Below are 18,401 nucleotides of genomic sequence, written 5' to 3'. Positions count from 1 at the left end.
TGTTGCCGTCCCGCTGACGCTTATGTCATTTATTACGCGAGTGAAAGGGACGGTGCGATACGAACTTCGATTTTGGAGTTTCATAGTAGACCCTCTGATTTGGCATTGGCATGACTATTTTTTTTAAACCTTAGTTTAAACCAATTCAATGTCGCCAACATATAGAAAATTTACTCATATTGTACGTTTTCCCCAAAGGTCCTTTCCTTTCGTAAGAAGAACAAGAAAAATAGCTGTCAAGTTGTTTTTAGATGTACTGTACTGTACTTGTTAAAAACTTCTGTAAAGTAGGCTACTCTAGAGGAAGTCTAATTTTGATATTTGATGTAATCGGTTGTTGTCCTTGTATGTATTTGTGGTCCAATAAATACTGAACAAAACTGAATGTTAATAATTGTATGATTCATTTTGTGTTACTTTTTCCTTGTAGTTCAGAATCAGTGTGTTACGCGAGATGTCTTCCCCACGCCCAAAATCACCTCGAACTCCTGTTTTGCCTAAAAAGGAAGACAAGGGCGAGTCATTTTGGGATAAAATAGGAACTATTGGACGCAAAAAGGGGATTAAAGAAGGTATGAGTTCAATATTTATGAATAAGGAACCATATGCACATTGTATGTGTGGGTTGCTTGCTCTATCAGGTACTTGCACAGGAATGACTTCATCTTAAAAAAATCTGAATAGTGTTTAGCTTCCGTTGCCAATTTCGTTAAGTATGTAGCTTTGCGATTGTGTAAATTATCAGCTAATATACTGGCAACTTAAACATTTTGCATTTTCCAAGTTATCTTTTTTGCAGTTCAAGAGGTACAAGCTGAGGGCAAATATGCCATTGATTCACCAGGAAGTCCTAATGCTCCAGAAATTCCGCCAGAGGAATACAGTTTGCGTAAGTTTTATAAAACTATCCACTATAGCATCAAAAAGGTTTTTATCAGCAGCTGGCAATTTTGTTGTTATTAAAAACATATTCAGTTTGTGTTCATTAATTAAATTACACAACAAATTTTTCCCCATAATTGGATCATATTTAGAGGTCCACAGAATAGTAAAAGCAATATTCTCATTTGTATTTGTAAAAGTAGAATTTGCTGACTTACTACTTTTTATCAACTTTTCCAAACCATTTGTTTCAAAAGAGACTTGATAAGTATGTGGGCATAGTTATTATTCAAAGTAAGTCATTTAAATCAACTATTATCAATAAGCAAGCTACAGTTGTTTAAATGATTGTTTTTCACAGTTGACAATGAGGAGAGAGCTATCATTGAGCCCCGCTCGCTAGAAGACCCAAGAGTCAAAGAGCTGATTCAAGTTCTCATTGAGTGGATTAATGATGAGCTTGCCATGCAAAGGATCATTGTAAAGGACATCAGCGAGGACTTGTATGATGGCCAAGTACTTCAAAAGCTACTGGAGAAGCTTGCTGAAAAGAAACTTGATGTGCCCGAGGTTACACAGTCAGAGGAAGGTCAAAGGCAAAAGTTGTCAGTTGTTCTAAAAGAAGTGAATAAGGTAAAAACATTTATAATTTGTTTTTAAGGGTGTAAAATTTGCCCATGAACCATTTTCACATGGGGGAAATTACGCTAAGTCCCAAACTAAGCAAAACTTCTATTAGTATAATTCTTAAAAGCATTTAATATTTGTGCCTGGGGTACAGAGTACAGACAGATATCTGTATTGATCATACAGGCTCTACTGGGATTCAAGCTCACAACATCTAGGGTCATGTTTAGAATTAAACATGATTTTTGATCAGGAGCTGAAAAATACTATACTCGGACAAAAAAATATTCAATAGGTGATGTCTCATGCAATTACCACACTGTACAATTAATTAGAATGAATGACATCGTTAACTACTATAAATCACTGGATACATACATGGTCATACATTTATTGAAGTGAAGTCTTAGATCTTACCTATGTCTATATTCAGGACTTAGTTATGCATTTGAATAAGGAATATATTATATGGAATTAGGTTGCCAGGAAGAAATCACTCTAAAGCGACCTATTGTTTACTTTATAATTTTTATCTATTATACCTGTTTTCTGTATCGCTTACTATTATAATGTTCAATAGAAACTTGTAATATAATTTTGTACAATATCCTTTTTTTTATAGGCACTTTACGGATCACCTAAGCCTGTTCAAAAATGGAGTGTTGATTCAGTCCATTCAAAAAATATTGTGTCCATTTTGCATTTGCTGGTGGCTTTGGCTCGTCAATTTCGCGCTCCGGTCCGTTTACCTGAAAATGTCCGTGTCAATGTTGTGGTTGTGAAAAAAGATGCGCCAAATCAACTTTCACACAGGTAATTTTTTCTTCACATTTATCCTACAAACAAATAATAAGTCTTATTATTATTTATTTATTTGTAGCATTTATCAGCAGTATCTTAATGAATAAACAATGAAACATCTGAGAATATTTATTTCTGGACTCATACATACTAGAAAAACCGGCCAAGAGCGTGTCGGACACGCCCATAATAGGGTTCCTTTATGAAAAAATTAAGTAATATTTTTCTAAGGATTTCGTATTTTATATGGAATCTTCCAAGTTTAGGTAAATTTTATACTTTAGGCTGCTATTTACTTTTTTCAAGCAAACTTAACCATTATAGTTTTCCTTGTAAGTTTGGTATACTTACTATCATCCTGAATTTTTTCCACCCACCGTTTAGATTTTAGAGGGGGACGGGAATCAAAAAATCGTCTTAGCAATCCCCTAATGGTTTTAAAAGACCTTTCCAACGATACCCCACACTACAACGTTGGATGAGAAAAAAAACAACCCTACTTTACGTCTATGGGAGTTACATTAAAAAAAAAATTAAAAAAAATTTTATTGTACCATTTTGTCGGCATTGTTTAGATATATATTCGTGCAAAATTACAGCTTTCTATCATTGATAGTCCCTGAGCAAAGCCGCGAACGGACCGACAGACATGGCGAAACTATAAGGTTCCGTTTTTGCCATTTTGGCTCCAGAACCCTAAAAACGAGTCAAACAACATAAATTCTTGGAATTTTTTTGTTCTGGGCTATGGAATAACATAATCAAGCTTACTATCATAATTTGGCGCTAGGAAACTTTTTTTTTAATTGATCCTATGGAATAATCTGTCATTTATTCCTATTGATAAAAAAATAAAAATTTCATCCATTCCCAATTGAGTAACTAATAATATGATATATATGACAATTTTAGAACATACATTGAAGACATCACAACTACCTATGATGACCTTGGCATGAAAGGCGAGCGCGATGCATTTGATGCTTTGTTTGACCATGCTCCAGATAAACTTCAGGTTGTGAAAAAGGTATGTATTAATTTGCTAGTAATTTTAGAAGAAACTGTGTTGTTGAAATCTACATACTATTATTAAAGACAGCCGAAAAAGCTAAATCACATATCAGGGAACCTTTGTCCTACTGATGTCATATTGACACTATATAATATAATCCAAATCCATTCCTGCCAAAGTAATCATAGCAAACTTGACTATGTGGTCACCCTGGTACACAATTCAGTTTCCTCGCCTGAACAATGATTTGAGATTATCAAAAAGAACCATCAATTTTAAATGGAAACTTCAGTTGTCAATAGAATCACAGTTTTGTTCATTATGTGGAACTGTTTTACTGGTTTAATTTTTGCGATTAATGTTTCAGTCTCTTGTTACATTTGTAAACAAGCATTTGAATAAAGTGAATCTCGAAGTAATGGACTTAGACACTCAGTTTCACGATGGCGTCCATCTCTGCTTGTTGATGGGTCTCCTCGAAGGCTTCTTTGTACCTCTTTACGACTTCCACTTGACGCCACAAGACTTCGACCAAAAAGTGCATAATGTTGCATTTGCTTTCGAACTGATGCAGGATGTTGGGCTTGCTAAACCTAAGGCGAGACCTGAAGGTGATTACTGATTTGCTTTTTAAGATGATTTGGTATGAAATCGTTTATCAGGTTTCATTTTAATGTAACTCTTTATTTTATTTTTCAGATATTGTAAACTTAGATCTGAAATCGACTCTCCGCGTGCTCTACAACCTATTTACCAAATACAAAAACATGGCCTGAAGTACTTACTTCCATGACTTATTCATTGCCATAACTAAGATAATTTCAGAGTGCAATTACCTACTAATACAAAAAAAGAATTGTGGTAAATAACTCTAAATAATAATAAATTATATTTTATAATGTTTTATAACGAATTATTAACTCAAATGTAAATGTTGTGCCTTAATTATGTTAGATTAAATAAGTAAGTACTTACTATAAACTGGTTTAATTTTTTAATTTTACTCTAAAATAAACCATTTCAATTATTAAGAGTATGACCCATTTTAAACTTGTGACTCAAAAAACTAATGTATCAAATGTTTCGCAATGGGCCACAATGTTTCGCAAAGAGAACCAGAGTTTTGTTTACCACTTTTTGTTAGACAACCCCTTATAGACAAGAGAACAAACGTAAAACCATAATCACTCGTGTTATTATCTTCATACGTGTTTTTGGAGTAGGTAAGTATACGCAAATGCATTATAATACAGCCAAATTCATAACCCTTGCTTGCCATTGTCACGTACAAATATTGCAGTACCGTGGAGATAAATCTGGAAAGGAAATAGGCTAGCAGGGCTACTACGAAACTCGGAAGTTCGTGTCGTGCGGTCCCTCTGACACTTATACTATTTAATACGAGAGCGAGAGGGACCGCATAACACAAACTTAGTTTCGAGTTTCGTAGTAGCCCTGCAGACTTCGTGCCTTCCCGACTTACTCGTAATGCTGCTGGCATCGAGCACATATTTTGTAGTTTTTGAATTAAAATGGCAAAAACGGAACCCTTATAGTTTCGTTAAGTCCGTCTGCTGTCTGTCTGTCTGTCTGTCCGTATGTCACAGGCGTAGGCGTATGTTACTCGAAAACTACAAGACGTATATCAATGAAATTTGGAGTACAGAGATGTCTTGTAAAAGCCGCTATTTAGTTTTTTAGTTAAATTACAAAAATAAATATTTATAGGGGGGGGGGGCACTCCATACATGTAAGAGAAATTGAAATATTTTTTTTAAAATTCGGATCAAGTTGTGGCACAGTTCGACAGCTCTTTTGGAAAGATAGGTTTCTCAAAATTTTTTTTGATTAAGTGAAGATTTCCGGAAATAATATTAGATATTGGTGCTGGTCACTGTACTGCTAGATTTTATAATAGACGAATCCAGTTCGGGAATCCATGAGACGATGGAAGTAGAGCTAGAGTATCTACATGCAATAAATAAATGAAAAGCCAATGATTAAAACAGTGTAGTTTATTTTCTAAAAAAAATTGAAGTTAGTTATGCTTATGCTAGCCTAGCACAGTATGAAAATACAATTCGCCGGCAAGATACAAATGTTTGTCTAGTAGAATTATTAGTATTTCCTTCAGACGGCATCTGTACAGTTAAGTGGTCATTGATGCTACATGTACAGCCTAATATGTAATTCTGCCATTTCGATGTTACATCACTCAAACAGGTTTTCATCAATTAAATTAAAAGTTATATGTTTGGTCGGTTTTAAAAGCAAACATGATCCGTCTTACGAAATTCGGGAATAAGGATAGTATCAAACGACTTACATAAAACCAAATATACTACAAACAAGAATAATCAAAGGTGCTTTTAACTGTTCACAATCTGCTATATATTGATAAAATAAAATATTTTAATTCATAACTAATTATTTAGTCTAATAATAAAATCAATACAACAATAATAACACAATAGTTTATAGACTGTTTAAACTAAAATCAATAGTAATAATAGAAATATAGTCATGGTTTAAATAATTCAATCACCTATATAAGTTTTCTATTAGGCATGCATCTCATGCGAATCGAAGTAACACTTTGGAAAACTCTTCTGCCGACAATCCGATTTTGCATAAAATGTTGCGTTGATCTTACAATATCATTCATCAGATAGGCAGCGTAATGTGGCGAAAATTTATAATAACTTAATGTTTTGTATCATCGCAATAAATTCCAAGGATAAAATCTTAAAATTTCATACTTTAGGCCGCTTTTACATTGTACTGTAAGTTGATGACCGCGGCTTTGTCTCCAAAAAAAATTGTTCATCGCGTTTTCCGGTCTAAAAACTATCTAATGTCCTCCTATTGTATACTGTAGTTTCTAAGTATTTTTATGTTTTGTTTTGTTACTTGAATAAATGAATTTGCTATGTATTTTCTAATATACTTTATTGGAAATAAAAACGATATCCTCCTCAGTGTCTCAAATCATTACCAACCAAACCCAAATTTCATCACAATCGGTTGAGTACTGTAGGCGTGGAAGCGTAACAAACAAACATATTCACTTTCGCATTTAAAATTATTAGTAAGGATGGTTTAGATAGTGAACTGCGGAATGATAGGTGTACACAGTTCCACAGGACAATGTAATAGTGACCTTTTGCTATAATTAGCAAACCAAATTAATTATCCGTTGTAAATATCGATTTGGCATTAAAATTTATTAAAAATTGAGACATTCCTATGACATGAATAAGTCAATACACTTTTTTTATTTAATAAAATTACTAGATAACCCAAGAAAGCGAGAGGTGATTGATTATTATAGGTACTACATTAATAACATTATTAAAATTTGACAGGAATATGGTATAAAATTGGGAGAGCCAAAGTTCGCATACTCTTCGCTAGTTATCTAGTTATCGTTTGTCATAATTTTTTTCCCACTGGAAGCTTAAATTTTTCTGAAATATTTAAATGGTCATTCTATAGAAAAACTATAGGTTAGGTTGTTTTTTTTTTTATAACAATTCTGAACAATTTTACTATGGGATTCCGAGAAAAAAAAGAGATATGACAAATGATCATTCTGACAAACATTACATTCGGACTTTTTATAAGTATGCGAGCCGATATGGACCCTATAAAATTAAGTAGATCTACACTGGCAGTAGGTACTTACAGTACTTTTTTCGTTAAAATACTGTAAAAAATATACCTAATTATACTTAGTTAGAACGAAATATTTATTATTTGCCGCTAGAATTTTCCGTGTTTCGTTCTTTGTTCCACAGAGTAAGTATTGGTTACAAAGTCACACACACACAGAGAAAGAGAGAGATAAGACAGTCACAAAAAATGTAATAATTATTAAACAAGGAAAATTACATCCGGTGACACGAAAATAACCTAACGGCGAATATTACGTAGAAGTGTAGTTTTTGGAATGCCTCACTGTTCTGGTCAGGACCAGTCAGAGGAAGTATCTAATTAATGTCAGCTGCCCAAAATCAGTCGCTAGTCAGAGTCACAGATCACAGTTTCATTAAAGTGGCGCGACTACAACATCACGAAGCAATTCAATAAATAAAGAGTTAAGTCGCCACGATTACATCACTTGAAATGAGTATTGTACCCGAAATACGAACCTAAGAAGTTAGTTAAAGTCTTACATTTCTAAATAAAACAATAAGGGGCTGTTTCACCATCCATTGATTAGTATTATCCGACGGTTAAATGTAATGCCGTCTCCGTCTATTCGAACAAAACAAATAGAGACGGCATCACACCTAACTGCCAGTTCTAATCAATGGATGGTGAAACAGCCCCTAAATGTACTAATTTAATAAGTACTGCTATTTGCTGTAAGAATTGATTTACGATCCCTGCATCACATCTTATAAAAACAAAAGACATTCCGTTCTTATCATGTAGAAGAAACGTTATATTATTTCTAGAAATCAATAGCTAAGCTCCTAGCGCTCACTTCAACGACATTAGTAAAATAATACTTTATAAATAAAAACCTACAATTAATTGGAATGTTTTAGCGAAATGATTATTAAATGTGTGATAAGCTAGAAAATTTATTGCAAAACAAGCTGGCTGTAAGACAGTACACGGTACACGGTAAAACGTACAGCATAGCGCAGGCTTTCAGTCATCGGATCGGCAATAGTAAAGACATAATTGAGATCAAACAATTTGGCATGTCTTTTTTTAATCGATTAAGCCTGCTCATACTTGACGTTGTAAACCAAACGCTTATAATAATATTTTCTACCATCCGCTTAGTAAGTTAAGTAGGTAGTGAAATATATTAATCTACATTTCGACCATATAAAAAATTTACATCTACAGTGCATCAATGTAGTTGGCAACATGAGTAATAACTCTATCAGATACTATGGAGGAATCACACTCCACGTTGCTGTCGTATTGCGTTTAATAATATGTTAAGTGGACTTTCTAAAGAGATGTTCGTAGATACAGTTACGACGCAAACGCAGGTGGTAGGGTGATTTACGTACAAAACTATTACATACGACACATTCACACGGTGAGTGCAACTGTTCCTTTCAGTTTATAAGGGCTGTACAGCGTCCTTGTAATAAGAGAACAGCGCCAATACGAGTGATGCCTTAGCAATGTTATTTCATTGGGCCGCTCCATTTATCTCTAGTTTTATAATATTGTGTTGTTGTCTAACCTAACGACATTGGTATGTAAGGTAAGTTCAAAATAAACGTCTTGAAAGTTTATAACTTTCCTTTTCTTACTTCTTACTTAGCCAGGCAGGTCGTATGTAATTTTATTTCAAGTAAAGAAGTTACATAAATATCGGTTTGGTTATCGTAAGCATATTATGCCAGTCATCTACAGACTATGGTTACATTCTATACACGCTACTGTAATGTGGATTATATTAGAGCTACCTTACAATGTCTTGACATTTATTGGGATATCTTAATGCTATTTTTAAAAAGAATTGACACGGATAATTACAAATACTTGCAAGTCATCCACAAAAAATACATAGTATTCGTTTGCTGATCAGCTATAACTACTTGCATGCGCAGGATTTAAACAATTATTAAATTTTACAAAAGGCATAATTAAAAATAATACTTTTTTAAACTTAAGGGCATTCCTTGCATATTGTGCAACCCATTGACAGCTGGACTTGTATCTGTAATTATTTTTGAGTTACATCGTATTATTAGGTACTCATTCAATGTTTTTACCGCCAAAGCGCATCGTTGCCCATAATTTAGGGTTAGCGGTTAAAATGATTTAATGTGTCATTATTTAAAAATTAAATACATAAGCATCTGTTTCATTTTCCAAAATAGTGTATAAATTTACGATATAAGATCATATCATATCAATCATTTATAGATTGCAAGTTACGAGTTCAGCCGTCATTCAGGCTGCGGACACACACAGTGTACTCCCTTAAGAGCAGCCACAGAGAAGCACAATAAATATAAAAAACAAAAAATAACAACTTTACAGAGATAATAATAATAACATTTACTTTGACGTACATACACCGAACTGTCCTGCAAGTTAAATTTACAGGGACTTTATTAAGATTTTACGTCACTATTATTGTGAGGAATTTCATACTATTCCGTAAAAACTGACGTTGGTAAATATCATGTAGTCAAAAATACAGTGGCTGTCATTATGAGTACAATTACCGCGATAACACAGACTTTATTCAAGTAGCCTTCGTACAAAGAAACGAACAAAATACTTACGAGTTACCTACATCGCAATGTTCATAACAAATGCGTTCTTCCAATAGTACATAGACAGTGTTGCATATTAGTGCTAGGGGCAGGGGAGTCACGATGGGGTCTGTATTAATGTGTGTCTTCCAAGTCCAACGGGTCGTCTTCGAAGGAGATGTTGCGAGTGATACCTACTGACTGATGGCTCAGACCCATTGATCGCGCTTTTGAAGCCTCTAGCCTCATGACCTATACAAGGAAACATTAATTAGAACATTACAAGGAGCCAATCAGAGCTGCATGCTAAGTATATCAACTGTATCCGAATAAAATCTCTAATGAAATACGATCAAAACACACATATACTATTTTCTCATCTACTTGAGTGAAAAATACAAGGGACAAATAAGTTAAGACAATTATATATTTCTAGTTGTGTAGCGTTCTCTGGTAAATGCAAGATGAATTAATTAAAAAATAATCAAAGCGGCACACACATCCTTAAAAAAATAAGTACGTAGAAGAAGTGGCAGAATAAACATGACTACTTAATTGCAACCCAAAATAGAATGCGAACTACATCACAGTCGTATCGTCCAAAAAACATATAAGGTGATCAAACTAACATGCATGTCGTCACTACTTTAAAAAAACTCTTATCTAAAAATAGATATTTTTTCTGAGTTAACTTTATGATCAGTCAAGGTTCAATTTTGTTGACATATTGAATTTAAATACGAGATTTTTTCAGAGTAGTGGCGATGTATAACGAGAGCTATGATATATATATATATATAAACACACAGGGAGGATATATATATATATATATATATGTGTATTTTCTTCAACTAATAGGGTCTCAGTTGATTTAAACTGCCCTATGATTATGATAGATGTTCCTTTGTTTAATATTGAACATAACACCATAGTAAAAGAGAACTAGTAGGTCCACTCCGACCCTTTAGGAGACTTAACTGCCTACTCCGGCGCGGACGCTTAGGGTTGTCGACGTCCATTTTAGATTCATTACCTACCGGCAAATAATTTTAATACGAAAGTTAACTTAAAATTGTCTAATGTCTCTGTCTAGAGAAACCAGAGACAGACTCTATGCCGTTATATCTATCTATACATATAATAAATCTGTAGAAAGTAGGTGTCTGTACATTGGAAATATTTGAGAAAAACTGTTACTAGGGGCCTATATTAGCGCAATAGAACCCAAAACAATGATTTTTAGAATTATTGTCCGTTTGCCTGTGCGTTTGCACACGCTAATCTCAGAAACCACTCAACGTAGAAGGATGCGGTTTCACTGATGTGTTGTCCTTGCTTTGGATTAACACTTAGTGTTTGTTTTATTCGAATCGGTTCACAAATAAAAAAGATATGTTAATTTAAAGAATTTTGTCAAACACTTTTCAAAGAATCGTTGTTGATTTCGCCAAAAATTCGGTTATCTATTAAAGTTTTGATTAATTATAGTCTGTAAAATGATTTCAGGAATATAAAATTCGATAAATGGATATTTCGTATAAATTATTTTCCAACGTAAGTTGAGCTGACAACAATATGGGTCACCATAATAAATAGGGTTCCTCTTAAGTTGGACATGTTCATGTGAGTTAGGTAGGTATATCAGAATTTGCTATTTTAGAATTTGATTGATTTCAGGGTATACATATAAAAAACTGTGACTGGCCGATATCTGTCAGTACTGTACAATTGAAAATATTTGCGATAAATATTGTCAGTTTGTTTGTTTGTGCGTTTTCTCGCGCTAATCCTAGGAGTGGCTTAACCGAAGTGGATGTGGTTTTCATTGATGTATTGTAGGCAGGTAGTTTTCTTGGATCAACGAATCGATTCACATCAAAAGTAACAAAAGATACATCAATTCAATATAAAAAAATCAAAGAACACTTTTGACACAATTACTGTTAGTTGAACGTTGGCCGGCCTCCCGCTAGGTGGACGGACGACATTGCGAGAGTTGTAGGCAACCGATGGATGCAAGTGGGGAGTTGTAGTTCATTGTGGTGTTCTAAGGGAGTGGACGACCTGCTGGCTGATGTCTGGATGATGATGATGATACTGTCAGTTTAGGTACCCGAAGCTTTGGTTAACTATAATATATTTTTTGTAAATACAAAAGTAACAAAAAACGTAGGGAAATAAATACATAACTGGAAACACCAACATAGCTGGTAAAATATGCAAGTGGAAGTGGCTAGGCACCGTTAATTCGTGTGGTGCGACGCACATCCAGATGCCGCCGGTTGCGTGTGAAGGGCCTGAGAAACCAGGGCCTTAGTGATAATAGGTAACAATAAAGCCGTTGAAATGCCACCAACCCCTCATGCGGTAGAAAAGCAAAATGGGATAAAAACTAATCGGGATAAGTCCACAATCACGGGTATTTTATTTGGTAACTATGAATAAGAAGTGAACATTTTGATGGCATGTATCTTTTGTAAGCTGCTAGGCAGTCAAAACAATAATAGAAATAGAAATATTTATTCGCACTTCGTAAATTACGTAAAACACCAAAAAATAAGTATTAATAATAAATATCTGATAAATAACTGACTGAGATAAAAGACGAAGTTGCGGGCACAGCTAGTTATTATACTAAATAAAAAAAAAAAACATTCGCCGGAACTGTGATGGCGACTGTATACATATTACTCATGTTTACCTACACATAATACTATAACTATATTGTTTATAGGTAGGTAGGTATTTATTATTTTTCACGAAACTATTACACTAAACTTATATACCACTAATTTACAACTATACCTAACACAAAAAATACTTAAGTACGAGTACGCGAACGTAAAAAGTGAGCGCAAGACGAGCGAGCTAAAATCAAAACGTACGGCACCGACGGCTGCGCAGCCTTGCTTGACTAAAAAAAACTTAAGGGTGCATGCGTACCGGCGCCAACCGGCGCGCACACATTTAAGCCGCGCGATGTACTTTTGTTCGTAGTGAGCCTACTTGTTCTCGTTTACTATGATACCACTTTTCATACTATGTTGGCTGATCTCTATTTTACGTACAAGTATGTAAGTTTAACACGTTCGGCCTTATACCTACGCATGTCCCACTGCAGTCACTTCTATGCCAGTGACACGTATTCGTGTCACAGACGTAATACATTCCGATGCCAGTGACATAACGTCTGTGACTTTTTAACCGACTTCAAAAAAGGAGGAGGTTCTATGTTCCAATGTTTGTATTTTTTTTTATTCTTGTTCACCATTGACATTGCTGGCTCGTGCTGAGGCACCGAGTTCGAGCTAGTACGTACCTAGAAAAATATTTTCAAGGGTTTTGTAGTCGGTTCCATTTTTTATTATTTTTTTGGAATCGGTTTTACTTTTTTGTTAAAATTTTTCTTTATTAGTTCTTTTCTTACTCCTATGCCAGTGAAATGAATGTCGTGTCAAAATAATTCGTATAGTTAAAGTGAGAAAAGTTTTTCCGTGTCAAAGTCTTTATGACATTGACTTAAGATAAATACTTTTTTCACTCCATCTATTGGCTCTGTGCACGACATCAGCGCCACCTAGCGTCCGCCAGTTTGTCGGCTCTGAGGTTCTGACGTTTTGAAATTTCATTGCGACATTGTGACAAAAATCAAACCTATCACGTATTAATTTATAATTACTGTGATACCGTGATTTGGGTGGACAAAGGGCTGTGAATTCATTTTTGGTCATTAAAATTAAATGAGGTAAGTAAAATTTATTCAAAAAGTGCGTTATTTTGGTTATGGCAGGGTTTGTTTACTACATGTTTAGTCGTACTTTTATTGTAAAACAAAAAGATAAAGCTACTTTAATGGTTTCTTTAAATACTTACTAGTAAACATATATAATTCAAGAAGACAAACATCTATTACTAAAATTAGTCAGTTAAGTCTACACAAATTGCTTTGTTAATGACAGATGACTGAACCTACATTATTTCTACTTTTTCCCACTATGAGCGCTGCGATAGATTTCATCACCCCCACCTAGTACTTCGCACCCTCCCAGCTGGCATAGCGTACGGGTTTAGCGGAACGTTGCCGGAGCCGAATGCGATTCACTAAGCTCTTACGCTAGGCATAGCCAGGGACCGGACAACCCTTTCCGCGAGAAAAGCCTTTCAATGGGCATCCCTTAAACACGGCTAACCCATTGAAAGACTTTTCAGTTTGAACTGCTAGCCCATTCATTTGACTACCCCTTACCGAAAAACTTAGCAAAATATAAAGCTAGCCCTTTGCAATTGCTTACTGCTATCCTATATGCCTTGCAATCCCTTAATAAGGGTTACCCTTATCATTTAGCGCTTTTTATAAAGCTTTCCCTTTAGTAATGTCGTAGTTGAGCCTGGCGTGAAAAAGACAGGTTTAGTATATATCTACGCTTATGTACATACAGGTAGACGATTTAAATTAGCACGCTTATATGCTAAAAGGGAAGCCTTTTATAAGGCTAACCCTTATAAGCGATATGCAAGATGTTGGTGAGCGGATGATAGGGGTTTTGTAAGGGTATTGGGATACCGATTACTCAAATGGGTTAGCGTTTATATAAGGGCTTTAAAAGCAAAATGAATAGGTTTCGTTGGGCAATGGGTATGGTGAGTTAAGCCTTATGCAAAACTTATACAAAACCCTTTGTAAGGGATAGCGGGCCGGTCCCTGGGCATAGCGCATATCCCACAGCAGTCACAACTACGGGGCACTGGCATAGGAGTAAGAACTAAAAAGACACAGACGTTGTCTTACTGGGGCCGAACGTGTTAAGTCAATCCGACCACTGAATGTGAGTGAAAATTACTAAAAAGATTTGTAACAAACATAGTAATATATTTACACACTAATAGGTGAGGTTAAATAAAAGCTTCTAAAAAAACAGGTACTGGTACAATAGTAGGTAAGTTAGGCTAGGAAATTGGAAAAATTAGTGAGCAGTTTTCAAGCATACTGCGGATGTTACCAACCAATGTTTACGACTTCACATAACAGCTAAAACAAAATGTTGGAATGACATGTTGGTTGAACTTACTCGAGCCATTTCCAGGGCTCAGTGTCCGGAGTGGTGATGGGTGTTGGGAACTGTGCAGTGCCAAACAGATTATGAGACACATCACTGGAAGCGCATTGTTTATTTGTATACAAATTCACAAGATGTAAGCTACACAAGACTGTTATTCATTATGTCCAATTTAATATAGTTAAGAGTAACAACAAATTTAAAGCGTCTGATACGTTCATAATAAAACGATACTTTATTTAAAAATATTGATCAGCATGGTAAGCAAAATCGACCTTATGATCAGTTTTTTCCATATTTTGTAAATAGACAATGACACATACGATTTTTTTTTTGGCCATACGTCAGGCTTACATACAATGTAATGATTTTTGAATCCGTGCGGTATTTTTCATTCTCATCTATAATTTGCCACAATTTTTTTTTTACTTTAATCGTAATCAAAATCTTCTGACGAAAAACCGGCGCCGGCGGAAAGTCGGCGAAATATTTATAATTGATTATGGAACGCACAGTGCAATTGTCAATCGTACAATCCTTATGTAACTTCAGTGCGTAGTGCACAATTTCGAACACGTATTTACATTTGGTCGTGAGAAACATGAAGCATGTTAAATTAAACATTGTCTGATGCAAATGTGTAAATGTGTTAAGTGAAGCGAAGCAAGGCGCCATATTAGTACGTTAATTATGTGATGTAGTCGGGGAGAAAATTTACAGATTAGACCGCAGATTCCTTGAAATTTATGCTGAGTAAAAGACCACATAATTACCTCAGCTTTGAGCTCGGCAACCTGCTCTTGCAATTCACGAACTCGCTCAGTGTCGTCCATATTGTTTCGGAGTTCACCTTCCGTCGCCATAACTTCGTTCTGAACAAGTTGCACAAAGAATTAGTGTGTTAATTTCTACAAACATCAACAACAAGACTGTCTCTAAACACTCACTTTGAGTTTATACTCCGATACTTCGGTTTCCAGTTCTGCTATTCTTTGGGCGTCTTCCATATTCCTTATGTTCGCCTGCATCGAGTCATACTTAGCCTAAAACAGGAGATAATTATTTTGCAAAAAAGGCGGTTTGTCACACAAGAACAAAATATTTTCAAATTTCATAGAAATACTGGGGTGGTGATGGTAACTATGGTCTTACTGTACCTGGCGATAAATATTGCACATCGGTCTTAGGAAAAAGACAATTTGCTGTTCACGACGATTTCCGAACACTGGCGACCGTACATCAATCACCTTTATGGACTTAATTAGTTAACGTCAAATTAATGACATGTAAACTTCACATATCTATAGAGAGCTGTTGCAACTACTACAAAAAGAATAGTTCCCTCTTTTTCCTAAATATGCCATCGTACAATTTAATGCTTTGGGGGGTTTCAACAACTCGTTATTAATATTTTCATCTAAATGCGTCCGTACTCTATAGGGAATATTGCTCAAAGCTCTGCGAAGGGGGCGACACTGCACAAACCGTAAACAAACCGCCATTGGATCATGATATATTTATTTGTAACAAAATAATTGACATTTACATTGATAGTAACGATAGAGCTATTATTTACAAAAATGTAATTGAAATCATATGATATTATGGCATCCTACAACAAGCATCCCACGGACATTTGAAAGACATTTAAGACACTCAAAAAACTGTTTACTGTATGTGCTGTGCTGCATTCTGACGGCAGAACACTGCAGTAATATTCCCTATTGCACCTGTGTACAACGACTGACAAACGCGACATAAGTAGTGTGTGACAACGCTCTACGAAGCCGAAATTAGCCAAGTTTCTTTCCAAAGACCAATGTGCAATTTTTATGGCCGGGAACTGTGATTCATTCGTGCCAGCTCTCCTGAATCGACCTGTAGCTCGGTGTTTGGTCATGCTACCTTGCTTTCGAGATCCGTATATTTGTGCTGGAACTCCCTCTGCCTCGCCTGCAGCGTGCGCTCGCGCCGCAGCGCCGCGTCTAGGTTCTCGCGCAACTCCCGCGCCTCCTCGTCCTGCCGCCGCAGCTGGTTCGTAGACACGTGCACTTGGGTCTCTAGCTCCATCAGCTGTAAGGACACGTATTTAGATTTTTAACCAGTGCCAGCTTTAGGCTGCGTTTTCCACCAGAGATGTGTGAGGATGTGTTGCAAAGAATGTGATTTTCATGAATCAATAGAAACGCTTAATTTACCTCGTCTCGCTCTGCTCAACTGTTTCCACCAAAGCGGTGCACTTCGTAATATAAGGGCAAGGCCTGTTAGGGAATCAACAAACACAAACACCTAATACTAGTATTTAATAGTCGTACAACACTGTGGGGACATTATTACTACCAAAAGCAACCCTTCTTTACTTTATGCTGGCGGTTATGGATTCGTTAAAATTTACATATTAGTTATCGTTATCACTTACACATCCTAATAGCACAACCTAGGGCCCTTTAAGGCTAGCGCAAATAGGCTGTCACTGAACCAGTAACACCTTTGGCCTCATCTGCACTTTTCATCAGGTAAGATAAAGATCAATTTTCGGGTCAGTTTTATTTCAAAAAAAATATCAAGCTGACCTTTAGCCTAGCCTCCTTGAGTTCTGTGAGCGCCTCCACCTCCCGTATCCGAGTGTTCATGAGTTCCTCGTCCAGTTTCTGCATGTCAGCGGAGCGGCCCTCCCACGCCCGTAGCAGTTTCTTCGGCGTCGCCATTATGTCCGACACGACATTAGACTGCACCGGTGCCGTGGTAGGCTCCTGCCGGTGCTCCTGTTTCAATATTTTTTCGTTAATAATGATATTACCTCTACCTTTTCTTCTGACTCTACTCTTTTGTATATATTCAATGAAGTAAACTACCTACGAATGAAATACATAAAAGATAATACTTACTTGAAGGTACCTCTGCCATGATTCAGACAGTTCAGTGACGCGTTGACGCAAATCTTTCAAAGATAGATTAGCTTCAGCTTCACGCAGTTTCACAGCTATTAGTTCGTCCTAAAACAATATAATAAAATCCAGTTACAATTTTTCCGGTTTATTAATAACAATATTTACTACGATAACGTATAACCCGGGTAAATTATGAAAAGTGGCGTGTGGTGTGGTGGTGACGGTCCGCGATGGTACGTTCAGATTCAGTACGCTGATTATAAACAACCAGAAAAAAAATCGCGCGTTACTGTTTTACTCTAAGGAGCTACCTGCAAGTGCGCCACATTATTGTCCACGCGCTGTCTCCTTAAGCTCTTATTCTCGTTCTCAAGTTCATCGATACGCGCGCTCAGTTCCCTCTCGGCAGCCTCTCGCTCCGCCGCGTCCAACCGCGCCCGCACCAGTTCCCGCTGCAGACATCGCGCCAGCTCCTCGCCCTTCGCTCCGCTGCTGCCTTCTGTACCCTCGATACCCTCCAGAGACGACTGCCGCGAATTGTTCTGTTCATGTGGATACAATGAACATTAGGGTCGACAAAACGACTTTCACATCGAAAAACTATCCATGTTTAGTATAATAGACTAATGGGGAATGGATGAAAATTTTAGAAACGCTTGACATTTTTTTTATCGATAGGAGTAACCTTTCTAATTAACAGAAAAAAATATCAGATTTTTAAGTAGCATCAATTAATTTAAAAAAAAATGAGAGTTTTCTTTACCGCCAAATTACGACAGTCGCGGTTACGGGTTGTTCCATAGTCCAGAATAAAAAACATTAAAAAATAATTTATGTGTCTTTGACTCGATCGTTTTGACAGGTCACACCGTCACCGGCTCGGATAATACCTACA

The 18,401-nt window shown here is 36.0% G+C and overlaps 2 protein-coding genes across 6 annotated transcripts in view; one reads left to right on the top strand and one right to left on the bottom strand.

The window, feature by feature from the left end:
* Nucleotides 1-263: 263 nt before the first annotated feature.
* parvin (beta-parvin) lies at nt 264-6,300 on the top strand. The gene is made up of 8 exons (XM_074098184.1): nt 264-345; nt 431-572; nt 800-889; nt 1,244-1,515; nt 2,132-2,322; nt 3,223-3,337; nt 3,690-3,933; nt 4,022-6,300. Exons 2-8 carry the CDS (start codon nt 455-457, stop codon nt 4,096-4,098), a joined length of 1,107 nt encoding a protein of 368 aa, XP_073954285.1. The 5' UTR covers nt 264-345; nt 431-454; the 3' UTR covers nt 4,099-6,300.
* The window catches only part of Evi5 (ecotropic viral integration site 5), a 39,194-nt gene continuing 26,114 nt past the window's right edge, over nt 5,322-18,401 (bottom strand). For 3 of the 5 annotated variants that reach the window (XM_074098144.1, XM_074098151.1, XM_074098159.1), the window contains 7 exons: nt 17,818-18,048; nt 17,504-17,611; nt 17,189-17,380; nt 16,521-16,688; nt 15,563-15,658; nt 15,389-15,487; nt 5,322-9,810 (listed from right to left, as the gene is read on the bottom strand). In XM_074098144.1, the coding sequence (XP_073954245.1) occupies nt 9,694-9,810; nt 15,389-15,487; nt 15,563-15,658; nt 16,521-16,688; nt 17,189-17,380; nt 17,504-17,611; nt 17,818-18,048 (1,011 nt within the window). In that variant the 3' untranslated portion in view covers nt 5,322-9,693. Of the gene's footprint in view, nt 9,811-14,625; nt 14,712-15,388; nt 15,488-15,562; nt 15,659-16,520; nt 16,689-17,188; nt 17,381-17,503; nt 17,612-17,817; nt 18,049-18,401 lie in introns of those variants that run through there. The other 2 variants (XM_074098168.1, XM_074098175.1) reach the window with 2 other exon arrangements.

Source organism: Choristoneura fumiferana, chromosome Z, assembly GCF_025370935.1.
Source record: "Choristoneura fumiferana chromosome Z, NRCan_CFum_1, whole genome shotgun sequence".
Lineage (NCBI taxonomy): Eukaryota > Metazoa > Arthropoda > Insecta > Lepidoptera > Tortricidae > Choristoneura > Choristoneura fumiferana.
Note: the sequence above shows the minus strand (reverse complement) of the source record. Positions and strands in the feature narration are given on the sequence as shown.

Excerpts from the sequence above, each read along its gene's own strand:
- parvin (XM_074098184.1), top strand. The coding sequence starts at position 455 with ATGTCTTCCCCACGCCCAAAATCACCTCGAACTCCTGTTTTGCCTAAA. Across the intron at positions 573-799 it reads CAAAAAGGGGATTAAAGAAG|TTCAAGAGGTACAAGCTGAG; the intron begins GTATGAGTTCAA and ends TCTTTTTTGCAG. Across the intron at positions 2,323-3,222 it reads CCAAATCAACTTTCACACAG|AACATACATTGAAGACATCA; the intron begins GTAATTTTTTCT and ends TGACAATTTTAG.